General features: G+C 40.4%; 1 protein-coding gene across 1 annotated transcript; it reads left to right on the top strand.

Moving 5' to 3' along the window:
- The first annotated feature begins 8,623 nt into the window (after positions 1–8,623).
- si:dkey-191g9.7 (G protein-regulated inducer of neurite outgrowth 2) lies at positions 8,624–12,794 on the top strand. The gene is made up of 2 exons (XM_060924821.1): positions 8,624–8,766; positions 10,345–12,794. Exon 2 carries the CDS (start codon positions 10,351–10,353, stop codon positions 11,755–11,757), a length of 1,407 nt encoding a protein of 468 aa, XP_060780804.1. The 5' UTR covers positions 8,624–8,766; positions 10,345–10,350; the 3' UTR covers positions 11,758–12,794.
- The last annotated feature ends 3,658 nt before the right edge of the window (positions 12,795–16,452 follow it).

Genomic DNA, 16,452 nt, shown 5'->3' with positions numbered 1-16,452 from the left:
CCCGTCTCTCGCCCATAGTCAGCTGGGATAGGCTCCAGCTTGCCTGCGACCCTGTAGAACAGGATAAGCAGCTACAGATAATGGATGGATGGATGGAAGTTTAGGAAGTGGTGAGGTATGAAGGGAGGTGCAGTAGGTAACACTGCCACCTCACATCTCCAGAGTTCCTGGTAAGATCCTAGCTCAGCTCCTCTTCTTGTGTCTGAGTGGGTTTCTACCAGGTTCTCCAGTTTCTTCCCACCTCTAAAAATTAGGTTGATTAGATTAAAAAAAAAAAAGGTGGATTAGACATGTTAAATTGCCATTAGGTGGGAATATGTGTGTGCATGGTGTCCTGTGATGTACTGAGGTTACAACCAGGGTGTATTCTTGCCTCACACCCAGTGTTCCTGGGACAGGCTCTGGAACCACTGACTAGAATAAAGATGGGGGGTGGCACGGTGGTGCAGTGTTTAGCACTGTCACCTCACAGCAAGAAGGTTTTGGGTTCAAGCCCAGTGGCCAACGGGGGCCTTTCTGTGTGGAGTTTGCATGTTCTCCCCGTGTCTGCGTGGGTTCCACAGTCCAAAGACATGCAGTTAGGTTAACTGGCTACTCTCAATCATCCATAGATGTTGTGTGCATGAGTGTGTGTGAGTGCACAGAAAGGAACTGGCCACCCTACTGCTGCAATTCTGGCCAAGTCAACCAAATATGATTCGCCTCAAGCCCAGATCGGAATCGACAGTGATGATGACTGAAGATTAATGAATGACATGAGTAAGGTGTTAAAATTTCTCATGACTTTAAACCTGGAGGTAATGGAACTCTAGAATAAATAAGCTATGTTTCAAATGTTTCTTGACTTTTCTTATATAATCACATCAGCCTTGCAGGCGACATGGTGGTGCAGTGAAGTTTTGCATGTTCTCCCTGTGACTGTCTGAGATTCCTCCAAGGGTTTACTGGTTTACACACACACACACACACACACACACACACACACACACACACACACACACACACACACACACACACACACACCCTCCAACCCCCAAAAAAGAATAAGTGTGTGGCGCCTTGTGATGCACTGGCATCCTGTCTGGCATGTATTCCTGCCTTGTGCACAGTATTCCTAAGATAGTCTCCAGATCCTTGGTAAACATAAATCAGTTTATGAAAATAAATGAACTATATAATTAATTTACAACCCCAATTCCAAAAAAGTTGGGATGCTGCGTAAAGCATAAATCATAAAAAAAATTGAATGTGAGATTTGTTAATCATGGAAACCCAATAATTCATTGAAAATATTACAAAGGCAACATATCAAATGTTGAAACTGAGAAAGTTTTATTGTTTTTTGAAAAATATTTACTCACTGAATTTGATACTTGCAACATGTTTCAATAAATTTGGGACAGGAGCAGCAAAAGACTGAAAAAGTTGTGTAATGCTAAAACAACAACAACAACAACAACAACAACAACAACAAACAAACAATGAATTGGCAACAGGTCAGTAACATAATTAGGTATAAAAAGAGCATCCCAGTGAGGCTGAGTCTCTCAGAAGTAAAGATGGAGAGGGGTTCACCGCTCTGTGAAAGACTGTGTAGGCAAACAGCGCAACGATTTAAGAATAATGTTCCTCAATGTAAAATCGAATTTGGGGATCACATCATCTACAGTACATAATATCCGACTGCACTTTTTTAATATTCAAATCAAATCATGGTTGCAGTTTTTCAGATCTTTCTTTTAGGTCTGACAAATATTATAGAAATCAAAGATTGTGAGACGCAGCACTTCACTGACCATTTATTTTACATTCTAGGTTCTAGCGAGCCACTAGATGGAGACAGCAGCAACCCTTGTTGGGCAAAATTTCTCCATTCTTTGTACACTATAATAATAATAATAAAAATCCACTTTACTGTACATTTTTTATTGCTAGGGTAGCGTCCTCAAGAGTGCAAGTATTGTACCTTTAGTATGTTCTTTAGCCCCCTGGGCAGGTATTTGTAACACACACACACACACACACACACACACACACACACACACACACACACACACACACACACACACACACACACACATTTGTCTCACTATCCTTCTGAGAACCTTCCATTGACATAATTATTACTGCAGTTAATTCATGCTGTGCCTGCACCGAAACCTAACCCTAACCTCAGTAATGAAAAGGAAACTTTTTGGCATTTTTATTTTTAATTTGTGTTAAACAACAACAACAACAAAACCCACACAGCAGCAATTTCCCTATGGGGACCATCCAAATGCCTCCACAAGTTCGAAATTATCAGATTTTACTATCCTTGTGGGGACATCTGGTCCCCAGTAGTACACACACACACACACACACACACACACACACACACACACACACACACACACACACACACACACACACACGTTTGTCTCACTATACTTGTGAGGACCTTCCATTGAAATAATTATTATTGCAGTTAATTAATGCTGTGCCTGCACCTAAACCTAACCTGAACCTTAACCTCAGTAATGAAAAGGAAACTTTTTGGCTTTTTAAAAAAAAATTTGCTAAAAAAAAAACAAAAACAACCCACACACACAACAGGAAGTTCCTTGTGGGGACCATCCAAATGTCCCCACAAGGTCAAAGTTATCAGATTTTATTATCCTTGTGGGAACATTTGATTCTCAGTAGTACACACACACACACACACACACACACACACACACACACACACACACACACAGATCAGTCTCACACACACCAATTGAGGCATGGATTGCACAAAACCTATGAAGGTGTGCTGTGGTGTCTTGGTCAATTAAGTCCTGTAAGTTGTGAGGTGGGCCTCTATGGATCTGAGTTGTTTGTCCACAGATGCTCGACTGGATTGAGATCTGAGGAATTTTGGGGTGCAGTCAACACCTTGAACTCTTTCTCGTGTTCCTCAACCATTTGTGAACAATGTTTTCAGTGTGACAGGGTGCATTATCCTGCTGAAGGAAGCCACTACCATTGGGGAATACTGTTGCCATGAATGGGTGTTACTTGGTCTGCAACAATGTTTCAGTAAATGGTACAAGTCAATGTCACATCCACATGAATGCCAGGATCCAAGGTTTCCCAGGAGAACATTGTCCAGAGAACATTGTCCATTGTCCAAGAAGCAACATCTAACTTCTGATGTAATCTAAAACCTGATTGGTCAATTCATTTATGAGAATACAAATTTTGTCCCAAGTCAAAATGTCTCCCTGATAATAGTAATCTACTTCGGGATTAGAATTGTTTGAGAACAACCTGAAGCATATTGCAATTGTACACTGTTTATTTCAGGATAAATAACGTCATGTAATCTAAACTCCTCTGGGCCACACTTGAGCTATTGAAGACAGGAATCACAGTTTAAAATAGCCCCAGGAAAGAACAAATAAACAAACAAACAGAAATTATACATTTTCTTTTGATTTCCAGAGGTCACATTTCAGACATCAGTAAAAAAGATTTGCAACTAAATCCAAATTTGTTTACAATTATTGTCTGACATAAGGGGGGGAAGTGGCACGGTGTAGTGTAGTGGTTAGCGCTGTCGCCTCACAGCAAGAAGGTCTTGGGTTCGAGCCCAGCAGCTGACGAGGGCCTTTCTGTGTGGAGTTTGCATGTTCTCCCCGTGTCTGCGTGGGTTTCCTCCGGGTGCTCCGGTTTCCCCCACAGTCCAAAGACATGCAGGTTAGGTTAACTGGTGGCTCTAAATTGACCGTAGGTGTGAATGTGAGTGTAAATGGTTGTGTGTCTCTATGTGTCAGCCCTGCGATGACCTGGCGACTTGTCCAGGGTGTACCCCGCCTCTCGCCCATAGTCAGCTGGAATAGGCTCCAGCTTGCCTGCAACCCTGTACAGGATAAGCGGCTACAGATCATGGATGGATGGATGGATGGAGGGAGATTATGCATTTTTCACTTGTCCATTTTATGGCTTCATCTTTCTCATTTCTCTCAACCACATATTCACACATCATGTGTTTACTTGGATTCAAATGTAAAATTTTAGGATATAACATGGTGAAATGCACCATTGCATGGCTTTTATATGTGATCATATGTAAGTGAGGCGATCTTTCTGCAATTTAATCATATAGTCAGTGTTTTATGTTCTTTCCCAAATGACTAAAAACTTACTTATGTAAAATATGACAGAATCTTTTTCTTACCCGTGACTGAGGATGGGGCATGGTGGGCTGAATGTAGCATATGGACACTCTCTGTGGGATGATGGGAAAATGGGCAACAGGCCCAGAATTCAGTTTCCTGTACTTTCATTATCCACAAACCTATACAGCCAGCTGAGAGTCCACTGTGTTTCAGCTCAAATCATTGGTAAATATAAAAATGCTGAATGGACTTAAAAATATTTAAGTGCTTCTTTTGCACTCTAATTAAAACCACACTGAGGACCAGTGCTGTATTTGGTGGGTTTGGAGCCCAGGAGTGAAAAATACCAATTCTTGCATAATGGGGGATTTAAAATAGACAGTGACCAAAAAAAAATCTACCAGAATTTTCAATTAATTTGCTCTTGTTTGTTATTATCACTGACGGAGTGTGAATATACAGTAAATATTATGATGCTACTGTATTTATCCAGGATGTATTGGGTGTTTTTATTTCTCACTTTGGGAAACTGGCTATTCCACTCCATCTCATCTCACAACTTTAGTTTTTGCTACACACTCAGAGATTTTTATTGATTATTAAATAAAATAAAATAAAACTTATCTGGAGTATTATTACAAGTTCAGACTCACTAACATGCTATAGTGTAACTTGATAATTTTTGCTGCATAAGCTCAGGAATACTGATCAATCATTATTTTATCATGAGTATTATGACTTTGTACATTCATACCAGAAAAATGAACAGACTAAATATGCAAACTGTCTCTACAGGTGCTTGTGAGAAAACCCACCTGGACAGGTAAGATTGTGAACACAATCGCATGGCTGTGTGGGTGTGGCTGCATTATGTCGGGTGGAAAAAGCCCTGAGTAAAATCCTTGCTGGAGGTGAAAAAGAGAGAGAGAGAGAGAGAGAGAGAGAGGAACATTACCCTTTGGAACGGACGAGCCTCGCTTGTTTGAAGGAGTGCCATTTAGACTGAAAGGTACAATTATTTTGAAATAAGTATACTGTCTACACTGTGGAAATACTCAGAACCTCTTTCAACCTCTTTCGGTAAGGAGAAATTTTTAGCCTATATAATATGAAAACTCAGATACATTGCTCCAACTACACTATACTATACAGTGTGGTGTAGATATGAAAAATGGCGCTGGGACTTTGTGCTTCCATTGATATGGCACATGCTGGTTCTGTCCAGAGTGAACTATGTTAGAGAAAGTGTGAAAGACTTTATAAGCTGGAGTGCTTATTTGCTATCAATGTCAGCATTGCCAGAATACAGCATTTAAGGTGTAACTTTTTCAAAGTCAGAATAATAAAAAAAGGAAAAGCACTGTATAATATGCTGTCTAGATTTCATTACATATCTTTGCCACATGAAATATCTCTAATCAGAACATTTATGGGTTAAAGGACACAAGGAACCTATGTATATATACACACACTCATTTTTTTGTATATCACAGTACTTTCAACATACATTTTACCTCAACACTGACATTCTCAGGAAACACAGTACATAATGAATTGTTTTATTAGACACAGTGTGTCTCGTGCAATAATTTACTTATACAATACCAAGGACTTTCTCTGTTTTGATCTGTATACATTTAAAACCCACTGAAAATACAGCCAGAAATTTCAGAAAGAATGTTTAGTTCAAACACTGATATTTGTCAAACAGAAGGAAACAGTGGAAATATGGTCCTCTTTAGATATATAAATTTATGACACAGCAACCTGCAGGTGCAGTTAAAGCCGAAAAGTGTTGTTTCCATGTGCATTAGTTCAAAATAGACAGTTAACACCCTGTTTGGTTCACTTTTTTTGTTGTTGTCAACTTAAATAACCTGTTGGTTAAATAACCTTGGTCCAAAGATGTGTGTGAGTTACTGGCTCTGGAGACCCCCTCTTAGGCAGATGTAGGAGTAACAGAGTACTTTCCTGTCCTCAAGAGTAGTTAGAAGTTTGTTTGTTCTTACAACACATTTTTTTGTAGATGTTTTTTATTTATGAAACCCTACTCAGCAATATCAATTTGGCTGTTTAAGTGAAGATAGATATTGTTCTCTGTTCAGTGACAGCTGTATATCCAGATGTTTTGAACACTGTAGAAAAGTGGAGAATAAAAGATGGTAGGCTATGCGCTATGAAGTCGGCAGATGCAGGTTAGATTAGATTAGAGTCAACTTTATTGTCACTGAACAAGTCATTAAATAACAAAATGCAGTTGGCATCTAACCAGAAGTGCAAATTAGTGTAAAAGTGCAATGTAATAGATAACAGGCCTATTGGCCAGACTAACTACGTACACAAATGAAGTCTGAGACTCTTCTTGAATTTAAGGAATGATGCTTCGTTTCTCAGACTACTTGGAGGTTTATTCCACACTTTAGCCCCATTTAAGCAAAAAGAACTATGATACTTAGCAGGTTTAGCAAGGGGCCAGGGGAGAAGATCTTTATTTTGCATATTATATGTGTGGAAATTGCACAAGTAGTGAAAGTCATGTCAAAGATAAGCAGGTGCAAGGCCATTTAGGCACTTGAAAATTTGTAGGCAAATTTGATATTTCCTGTGAGATTCTAAGAACGGCCAACTAAGAATGTGACTGATTTCATGCTGTTGGATTTTGCAACCCTCAGTAATACTGACAGCATACCTTTAAAGTTTTTCCAAATAGTCACGATTAGTTTTTCTACAACCATCCCAAACAACTGAACAGTAATGAAACAGGGGAAGTATCATGGTGTTACACAAAGTGATACAAGCCTCACGAGGGATCATCTTACAGGCTTATTATCAAGGTCTCTAGATAAGACAGATTCAGTTTCTGCAATAGAGCTACTACTGAAAAAAAGCAAAGTATCATCAGTGAACAGTTCTGGACTACAGATGGCAGATCATTGATACACTATGAAAAGTAGCTGGCCAAATATGGAACCCTGTGGAACACCAACGTGAATAAACTGCGGGTCAGGAACAACACCATTAACACTGACACTCTGAGTTCTATTAGTCAGGTTGGCTTTAAACCGGCAGACAGCAGAGTCATGCTGCTCTTCTCGAGGCAAAACACAAGCCTGTTAAGAGGGCAAAAAGTTTAACAAGTTTAGGAAGTGGGTGGCACGGTGGTGTAGTGGTTAGCACTGTCACCTCACAGCAAGAAGGTCCTGGGTTTGAGCCCCGTTGCCGGCGAGAGCCTTTCTGTGCGGAGTTTGCATGTTCTCCCTGTGTCCGTGTGGGTTTCCTCCGGGTGCTCTGGTTTCCCCCACAGTCCAAAGGCATGCAGGTTAGGCTAATTGGTGACTCTAAATTGACCGTAGGTGTGAATGTGAGTGTGAATGGTTGTCTGTGTCTATGTGTCAGCCCTGTGATGACCTGGCGACTTGTCCAGGGTGTACCCCGCCTCTCGGGAGTCAGCTGGGATAGGCTCCAGCTTGCCTGCGACCCTGTACGACAGGATAAGCAGCTACAGATAATGGATGGATTTTCAATCATGACCCAAATGCTGCACCAAAGCTATACAGTCTCTGTTCATTGGTTATGTGTGTGTAGTAAAAAAAATGCTCTGGGTTCTGTTCAAATGTCCATATGAAGAAGGTGTGACATCACTTGACCCATTCACATTCTTTTCTGTGTCTTTTATCCAGGACTCCCCGACTGTTATAAACAGTTTAAAATTTTTGTGACTACTTGCCAAATGTGAGTGGACACGTGTATTTTTTCAGCCGTGTCTTGTATAGAGGCAGAAAAGAGACAAAACAGGAATCAGCAGTCCCATTGAGAACTGATGTTGCCATAGCAACAGCGAGAGAGTGATGGCGAGAGCTGAGTGAGCTGCTAGAGATTGTGAGAGGAAATAGGTACAAGAGGAAAAATTCGACAGTATTCTCACACAAAATGTGTTTGGATGGAGGGGGAGCCAATAACAAAGGGAATGCAAAATAAAACCCTGTTTAAATTGTGCATTAATTTTTATCTCTCACTTCTTTACAGGTAAATAAAGGCACACTGAGGTTGACTGTTTAGCTATCATTCTGTCTTTATTTCACCATATGCCCTCTTCATGTCCATGTCCAGCCCCCTCACCCCCTTAATCCACTACATACAAACACCACTCCCTCAAGCTCCCTCGCTTTCTGTCTCACATAAACACACAGCATCTTAAACCCAGTGTGGGCTGTGAATTTAAAGATCTGCAACCCAGGCAGGCTTGTAATCAGATGAAAGACGAGATTATCCCAAAGATCCCGTCATCTTTCCTACTGCTGGAGAAGCATTAGAGGAGCTGGAGGAGGAGGAGGAGGAGGAGAAGGAGGAGACTCTGGGCCAGGAGGGGTGGGGTCTGACGGAGTGACTGAGTGAAAGAGAGGAGGAGGGGTTCACCTGTGGATGTGTATGGGAAAAGAGACACCACTGCTGTTGCCTGTTCCCTTTCAAGGTCCCGCACAGACACTGAGATGACTACACGGCGACATTAGAAAGGAAGAAAAGGCAGGGAGACAGAGAAGGCTGGGAAGGACTGGGGAAAAGGCAGTGCAGAGAGAAAGGTCAAGAAGAGAACATAAATCCTGCCTGCAAGTCTCATCACAGGGTAAGGATAATTTATCATACGTGTGCTGTGTAATAAAATTCTGAAAAGGGATAATTAGAAAACTGACTGTCTGGTGCCTCTGTGTTTGTGGTTTCTGCGTGCACACTTGTGCGTGTGTGTGTGTGTGTGTGTATGCACATGGAAGGGACTTTGTATTATCAGATATTTTTATATCTTATGGATGAATAATGTATGTGCAGGTCCTGAGTGACTATATTCTCCAGACCTTGCCATGCCATTTAGAGATAAATTATACAATTACTATCAGCAGGCATTTTTTGTGTCATGTGTACGAAAGAGGTTTTGCATGATCTCCCCAAACAGTCGAGGCAATCAAGCTGGCCTGTGAGAATCAACTAAATTGGTTTATTGACCTCAAAAACACTTTCCCTAAAGTCAATGGATTTTCATTGAGTAACTGTTCCACTTGGGGCCATGCAGGCAGAGAGTGTGGCACTCAATGGAACCTGATTCTTATGTGTTGGCTGGTGTATGTTGTATTTTTACCATCTCATGACACAAAAGGAACGATTTCAGAAAAATGTAATAAATAAAGAGATCCTTTTGATTTTTTTCCACCATGTTTTATTCAAAGTAACCTTGTGTTAGGTAAATTGAATATTTCATTTTAAATTTAATATGTATTATAATTTTGAAGCCTTGCCTTATATTGTTTCTCTACATATAGTATAGAAATGTGTATTGGTATAATTCATACTTATAAACATATAACAATTATGTAATGACGACTGTAGGTTTTAGTGATTCCACTTTATCATATTATAGTTTACATTTTACAATTCTAATGGGTTCTTCATTTTCTCGCTCTGGGGAACACTGTTAAAAGTTCTTTGTAGAACCCTACATCAGTTTTCCTTTTAGAAAAAATTCAAAGTACAAGCCATACAGATATCTAATATTGTTAAGCATCTAAAGAACCTTTAAGAGTTCATTTTTATCTTATATATGCTCCCTGGTGGGCGGCACGGTGCTGTAGTGGTTAGCACTGTCGCCTCACACTAAGAAGGTCCGGGTTCGAGCCCCGAAAATACAATTTGAAATTTATTATCAGTTCTGATGAAGGATAATTCAGAACTAATCTTATCTCTCTGATCTTCAAACACAACTTGAAGTTTATAAAATCCAGTCACAATGCAAAGTGCAACCCTATAAGTAAACACTATCTAAAACATTCATAAAATAAACAATTTTAATAATTGACCTTTTGATAAACCAAATGAATGAATTGTAAGTTAAATAGAAAGTCTATGAAACAGCTGCTGTAACCCTCTCTGCTCCCGGGGAGCTGTATCATGGCTGACCCTGCGCTCTACCCCCCGCATTTGAAGAAAAGAATTTCACTGTGCTCTAATGTCTGTGACAAATAATGACTTCTTCTTCTCACCTGCATTTGCATTTAATTTGCCTGTCAAATAGTTTCTCACTAAATGCTGTAAGAATGTGTGTAGTGTTTCCAACACAGTGCTGGTATTATGAGCTTTGCATGAACATTAGATTATTGAGATAAAGTATTATAAATATGTGTAATTAGGAAAATACCCTTCCATCTTGTTTCAGTTTTCCATGGCAGAGATTGGGTGCCCCGTGTCTGAACCGTTTCCACCTGGGAGCACCATTCCATCCAACCCTACTGTCACAAATGACATTATTCCACTTTCTGCTGAACTGAAAGACATCAAACCTGAGGAGATACAGAAGAGTTCTAGTGAAGTACCATGCTCAGAAAAAGTCCTGGAAGATGGAGGGCATATAAAAGAAAAAGATAAATGCCTTCACAATGACCCATGCCCCCACGGTATTGCAGAGGTTCACATATCTGATGAAGCATGTGCCCAGATGGCATCTGGTGCGAACCATAAGAATGAACAGGCATCACTGTCTCTCACAGAGGAAGCCTCCTCATTACACACATACCTAGGAGAAGAGAACCCATCCCCAACCAAGCAATATTTTCAGAGGAGTCAAGCAGATACCCTTCAAGTACAGCAAAAGGCCCATATTCATCCTCTTCAAAGTGAAACAATTGAGTCTAGCTCTCTGAATAAGAAACAAGAAGCACCCAATCCGTCCTTAGTTTCTAAGGAGCCCACACATACACAACAAAGCAGCAGTGCCACCACTTTCTGCGTAGCAGAAAGCAGCCCAATCCAGCCAAGCTCTGTTCAGATTTGCACTTCTGGCAGTTCTCAGGTGTCAGGAGAGTTTGCGAGGGACATTAAACCCTCTACGCTTGAAGCGGCTGCTTGCTGCAGCCCGTACCATCATGTAGCTGTTGAGGACACGTTTGCTGCCTACTGTCACCCCCAGCCCATACCTGCTCCTGCCCAACTTGTACCACGACTAATGAACATGGAGGGAGACTACAAGGGAAAGAAAGCAGGACCAACCTTGTTATCTCTTCCTCCACTCGTTTCCTCCATCAGTGAGACAAGACTGGATTCTAAAAGACTGGTCCACTGCTGTAGTCTGGACTGTAAATGGCCTGGTCCTTTGCCCCAGGGTGGAAGTAGGGAGCAATCAATGAAAGAGGGTAGAAACATGAGAGATGCAGGGACTATGACCTCCTGCAGGGAGCTGAAGGACATAGGGGTGCAAGTGGGTCAAGACTCAGAAAGGTCACCTCAACATGTCTTCCCAAAGGTATGTCTGGTGGATGAGGGGGTGAATGGAAATGACAAGCTTCCAGTGCAACAGAAAACTCCTGTAAAGGATGTGAAGTGGGATTCAGAAGGAATGACATGGGAAATCTATGGTGCCTCTGTGGACCCTGAGGAACTGGGCTTGGCTATTCAAAGGCACTTGGAGCTGCAGATCAAGGAGACTGCAGAGAGAGCAGCAAGGCTCTCACAGAAGAACAAGACCACTTCACACTTGGGAAATGAGAAAAGGAAATGGAAGAGGAGGACGGGAGTAATTGCAGCTCTTCGTCCTTCAATCTGTTGTAGCCGGCCCTCTAATGTCGTGGAATAACTACCAAAACGATCTGGGTTTTGTATTTTCAAGCATCATAGATTTCTCAGAACTTGCAGATGATGTATGAAGCAGGTTATATTTGAAGTACAATAATGGATGAGAGAGAACATGTGCCTAAGTCTTCCTTTCAGTTTCAGAACCACATGCATTGCTTCGGAAAACTTTAGAGTGACCTTAAGGGCTATTTGTTTGGTATGTAATTCAACCCATTTTTCTGTCAGTGGAGCACTTTATTTCTTACAAGCATTTTGTCACTCTTAAGCAGCAGAGTACTGAGTTTAAGACAGTAAGGGGTAAGACAGAAAGCACAAACCCAGCTGTGAGCCTGAGACCATTTGACACCTGTTGACTCCTCACTAAAGTTAAACAACTCAGCTGATAATGCTCATATAAGATCACAGACAAAGTACTTAATTAGGTAAAGCTGTTAGTGTAAATTCCAAAGGTACCTGAGAGACTGAACATGATACTGAACTTTGACCCTGTGCTTCCTGACATGTCTGAGGAGGGCCATGCTAAGCGAAAAACCTTATGCAGCAATACAATGGCCAAATAAGAGTCTCTGCTGTTCTTGAGAAATGTCTTAAGCAAGCTTGAAATATAAAATATGTCTTTGGATAGCCAAGAATTAATAGTTTTAAAAAAATAGCACATTAAGACTTGAAATAATGAAGGCTTAAGAGAACCTAGAGGTCAAAGCAAGAGCTCTGTATCTCTGTAGTACCTTAGTTGGTATTTTCTGATTTGAGTGAGACACCTCTGAAATCAAACAATCATTTTTAAACAGTACTGGAAATCTGCTAGTTGGTTGTTCTAAACATCTGATTTTATAATTAAATAATGTTAAAAAAACCTTACAGGAATGTAGAATTAGCATAATGGAATTTATAGTTATTCTACGAAATCGAGTCGTACATGAGCTGATAGCCGAGTTGGCTATAAGCCATGTAGGATGAGACTGATATTCTATCCACAGTCACTGGATTTTGAGAAACAGATCATTTTTATTGTTTGCAAATTCGATAAATAAAAACTTTACACAAAATTTCCAACAAAATCATTTCTGCTTAGAATGTAAACAAACCGGCGAAATGACAGTTGCAATTTGTGAAAAATGTGGTAATAATAATTCTTGAAAAATAAAAAAGATACATTCTTACCATCACATACTTTTATTCCATATTTTGTTGCTTTTTTTGTATTTTTTTGGGGGTGGGGTGGGTATCTTCTTCTTCTTTAGGGTTTTTGGCGGTTGGCAAACCAACTTAAAGGTGCATTATCGTCACCAACTGGGCTGGAGTGCGGACAAGGCGATATAGGGGAACCCCCCCCCAAAACTATATTCTTTTAGCTATTTCTGTTTCTTTTAAATACTTGAAAACATTTCTTGGGGTTTTATTTTCGAGTAGAGTTTTTATTTCATCCACAGTTGGTTCAGCAACACACTCCGCCATTTGGTTTTTCTCTACTCACAATATATGAGCTGATAGCCTAGTAGTGGAGTAGCCAATCAGAGCGCATGATTGCTAATATCCAGTGAATGTGGATAGAATATACCCACAGATATATGTGGATATATATATATATATATATATATATATATATATCATCTCTAGCCGCTTTATCCTGTTCTACAGGGTCACAGGCAAGCTGGAGCCTATCCCAGCTGACTACGGGCGAAAGGCGGGGTACACCCTGGACAAGTCGCCAGGTCATCACAGGGCTGACACATAGACACAGACAACCATTCATACTCACATTCACACCTACGGTCAATTTAGAGTCACCAGTTAACCTAACCTGCATGTCTTTGGACTGTGGGGGAAACCGGAGCACCCGGAGGAAACCCACGCGGACACGGGGAGAACATGCAAACTCCACACAGAAAGGCCCTCGCCGGCCCCGGGGCTCGAACCCAGGACCTTCTTGCTGTGAGGCGACAGCGCTAACCACTACACCACCGTGCCGCCCCTATATATATATATATATATATATATATATATAAAACACTGAACTAGATGCTTGGTTTGGGGAGGAAATCAGAGGATATGTGTCTAGACTTAACTTTCAGTTAGAAAAATCCTAAGCTGAAAATAAATGTGAACTCTCTGTCAATACATAACAAAACAATTAAGTTTGCACATAAGTATTCTTGCTCATTATCGTTGCATCCTTTCCAATGACCTCAGGTTAATTTCTTTTTCAGTCAATGACAGTATATGCATACGTATACATAAAACCTAAAATATTCCATCTAGTCAGAGGCAGATCTAACTATGCACCACACTCAAATCCATGTGTCAAAAAAAAAGAGCAGTTTATACTAATATTCGCACCAAACATTTCAGTGGCTAAAGTGCAAATTGTGAAACTGGTATAAAAAGAAAACCTTCCTTCACTGTCCTTTCTTTGAAAATAGAAACATTTCTGTGCTGTCTTTACAAAATGAGATCAGTTCCTGTATTGTGTGTAGCACACTGATAAGAGGCAGCATAAGAGCAGAATTGCTGCACCTACTGGTCTAAATGTCTGTTTTTCATTTTGTCTGTATTTACAATGGTAGGATGATACAAAGTATAGTACTCTGATTAACCATGTTATTATTGTTAGACTGAAATGGGGTGGGTTTCCCAAAAGCCTCTTAACACTAAGAGTCTTAATTAGGAGAGAGTGTTCATTGTGATGCTCGCTCTACCATTTAACGATGATCTTTGTGCTACGATGCTTTCAGGAAACCCACCCCTGAACGTTTGGTTTCTGTTGTGTGGGGAAAAAAATGTCCTGTCACAAAAAAAAAGCATAAATGTGTGTTTATATTTTGGATGTATATTATATACAGCATCTAACAGCAATATAATATGGATGATTATGAAAATAAAATAGAAAAACCTGAAAGACTAACACAACTGACACATAGATACACTATATTGCCAAAAGTATTTGCTCACCCATCCAAATTATCGGAATCAGGTGTTCCAATCACTTCCATGGCCACAGGTGTATAAAATCAAGCACCTAGGCATGCAGACTGTTTTTACAGTTTGGAGCTGGCCCCTTCCTCTTCCAACATGACTGTGCACCAGTGCACAAAGCAGAGTCCATAAAGACATGGATGACAGAGTCTGGTGTGGATGAACTTGACTGGCCTGCACAGAGTCCTGACCTCAACCCATTAGAACACCTTTGGGATGAATTAGAGCGGAGACTGAGAGCCAGGCCTTCTCGTCCAACATCAGTGTGTGACCTCACAAATGCGCTTCTGGAAGAATGGTCAAAAATTCCCATAAACACACTCCTAAACCTTGTGGACAGCCTTCCCAGAAGAGTTGAAGCTGTTCTAGCTGCAAAGGGTGGACCGACGTCATATTGAACCCTATGGATTAGGAATGGGATGTCACTTAAGCTCATATATGAGTCAAGGCAGGTGAGCAAATACTTTTGGCAATATAGTGTATAAGTGATGAGCATCATTCAGACACTTTTGAAGAAAATTCTGACGCTTTAATTTTTTTTAATGTTGACAAGAAATATGAGAATGCATTTTTCTCCATTTCACATCATGCCTATTAATTTGACACGTTGCTAATTAATTCAGCAAAAATAACACTTTCAGTATGAGAGTAAGACGTTATCCTGTTGCCCAGATCTGTGTTTTTACCATTTATTACTAGAGCATAACTAATACTGAACTCTGATCCATAGTGTCACACCATAATCTTGGTAAGTTTGATGTCTGAAATATTTCAGTCCTAATTTTGAAACGTCTATGACTTCATCTTTTGGGATGCACAAATATAGTTGTGATTTTTTTTAATCAATGTAATGGTGTAATAATCATGTTTAGGACAAATAAATGTTCTTTATTCATTTTGTAGCAATAATAACAGACAATTTTTTTTTAACTGCAAAAATAGATTTCACATTCGATATACACTACCAGTCAAAAGTTTGGACACTAGATTGCAAATATATCTTTTTCACTGCATCAAAACATTTTGATAAAAGTTTATATAAATTGTGATGTTACACTCACTGTCCACTTTATTAGGAATACCTGAACACCTGCACATTTATGCAGTTATCTAAGCAACCAATCATGTGGCAGCATTTTTATGATCTCTGCACATTTCCTGTTTTAATTACCTCTTTGTTGGAGGAAATTATGTTTTTGCCTCCGTTTGGCTGTTTGCTTGCCTGTTCCCAGTGTAACTCAAAAAGTAGCAAATGGATTTTGATGTAACTTTGAGGAAAGGTGAGCCATGGGCCAAGGAAAAACTGATTAGATTTTGATGCAAATCCAGATACACTCTCAGAAAAATAAAGTACATTACTGTACCTTTAGGTGTACACCTGCTTGTCAATGGGGCAGTACCCTCTAAAATACTTATTTGCACCCTTTATATACTGCTTGGGGGGGTGGCACGGTGGTGTAGTGATTAGCACTGTCGCCTCACAGCAAGAAGGTCCTGGGTTTGAGCCCAGCGGCCGGCAAGGGCCTTTCTGTGTGGAGTTTGCATGTTCTCCCCGTGTCTGCATGGGTTTCCTCCGGGTGCTCCGGTTTCCCCCACAGTCCAAAGACATGCAGGTTAGGCTAATTGGTGGCTCTAAATTGGCCGTAGGTATGAATGGTTGTGTGTCTCTATGTGTCAGCCCTACGATGACCTGGTGACTTGTCCAGGGTGTACCCCACCT

The sequence above is a fragment of the Neoarius graeffei genome, chromosome 7 (assembly GCF_027579695.1).
Source record: "Neoarius graeffei isolate fNeoGra1 chromosome 7, fNeoGra1.pri, whole genome shotgun sequence".
Taxonomy (NCBI): Eukaryota; Metazoa; Chordata; class Actinopteri; order Siluriformes; family Ariidae; genus Neoarius; species Neoarius graeffei.
The sequence above is the reverse complement of the archived record's forward strand: the minus strand, read 5'-3'. Positions and strand labels throughout refer to the sequence as shown.

What these genes read in the sequence shown, in the direction of transcription:
- si:dkey-191g9.7 (XM_060924821.1), top strand. Translation starts at nt 10,351, where the DNA reads ATGGCAGAGATTGGGTGCCCCGTGTCTGAACCGTTTCCACCTGGGAGC.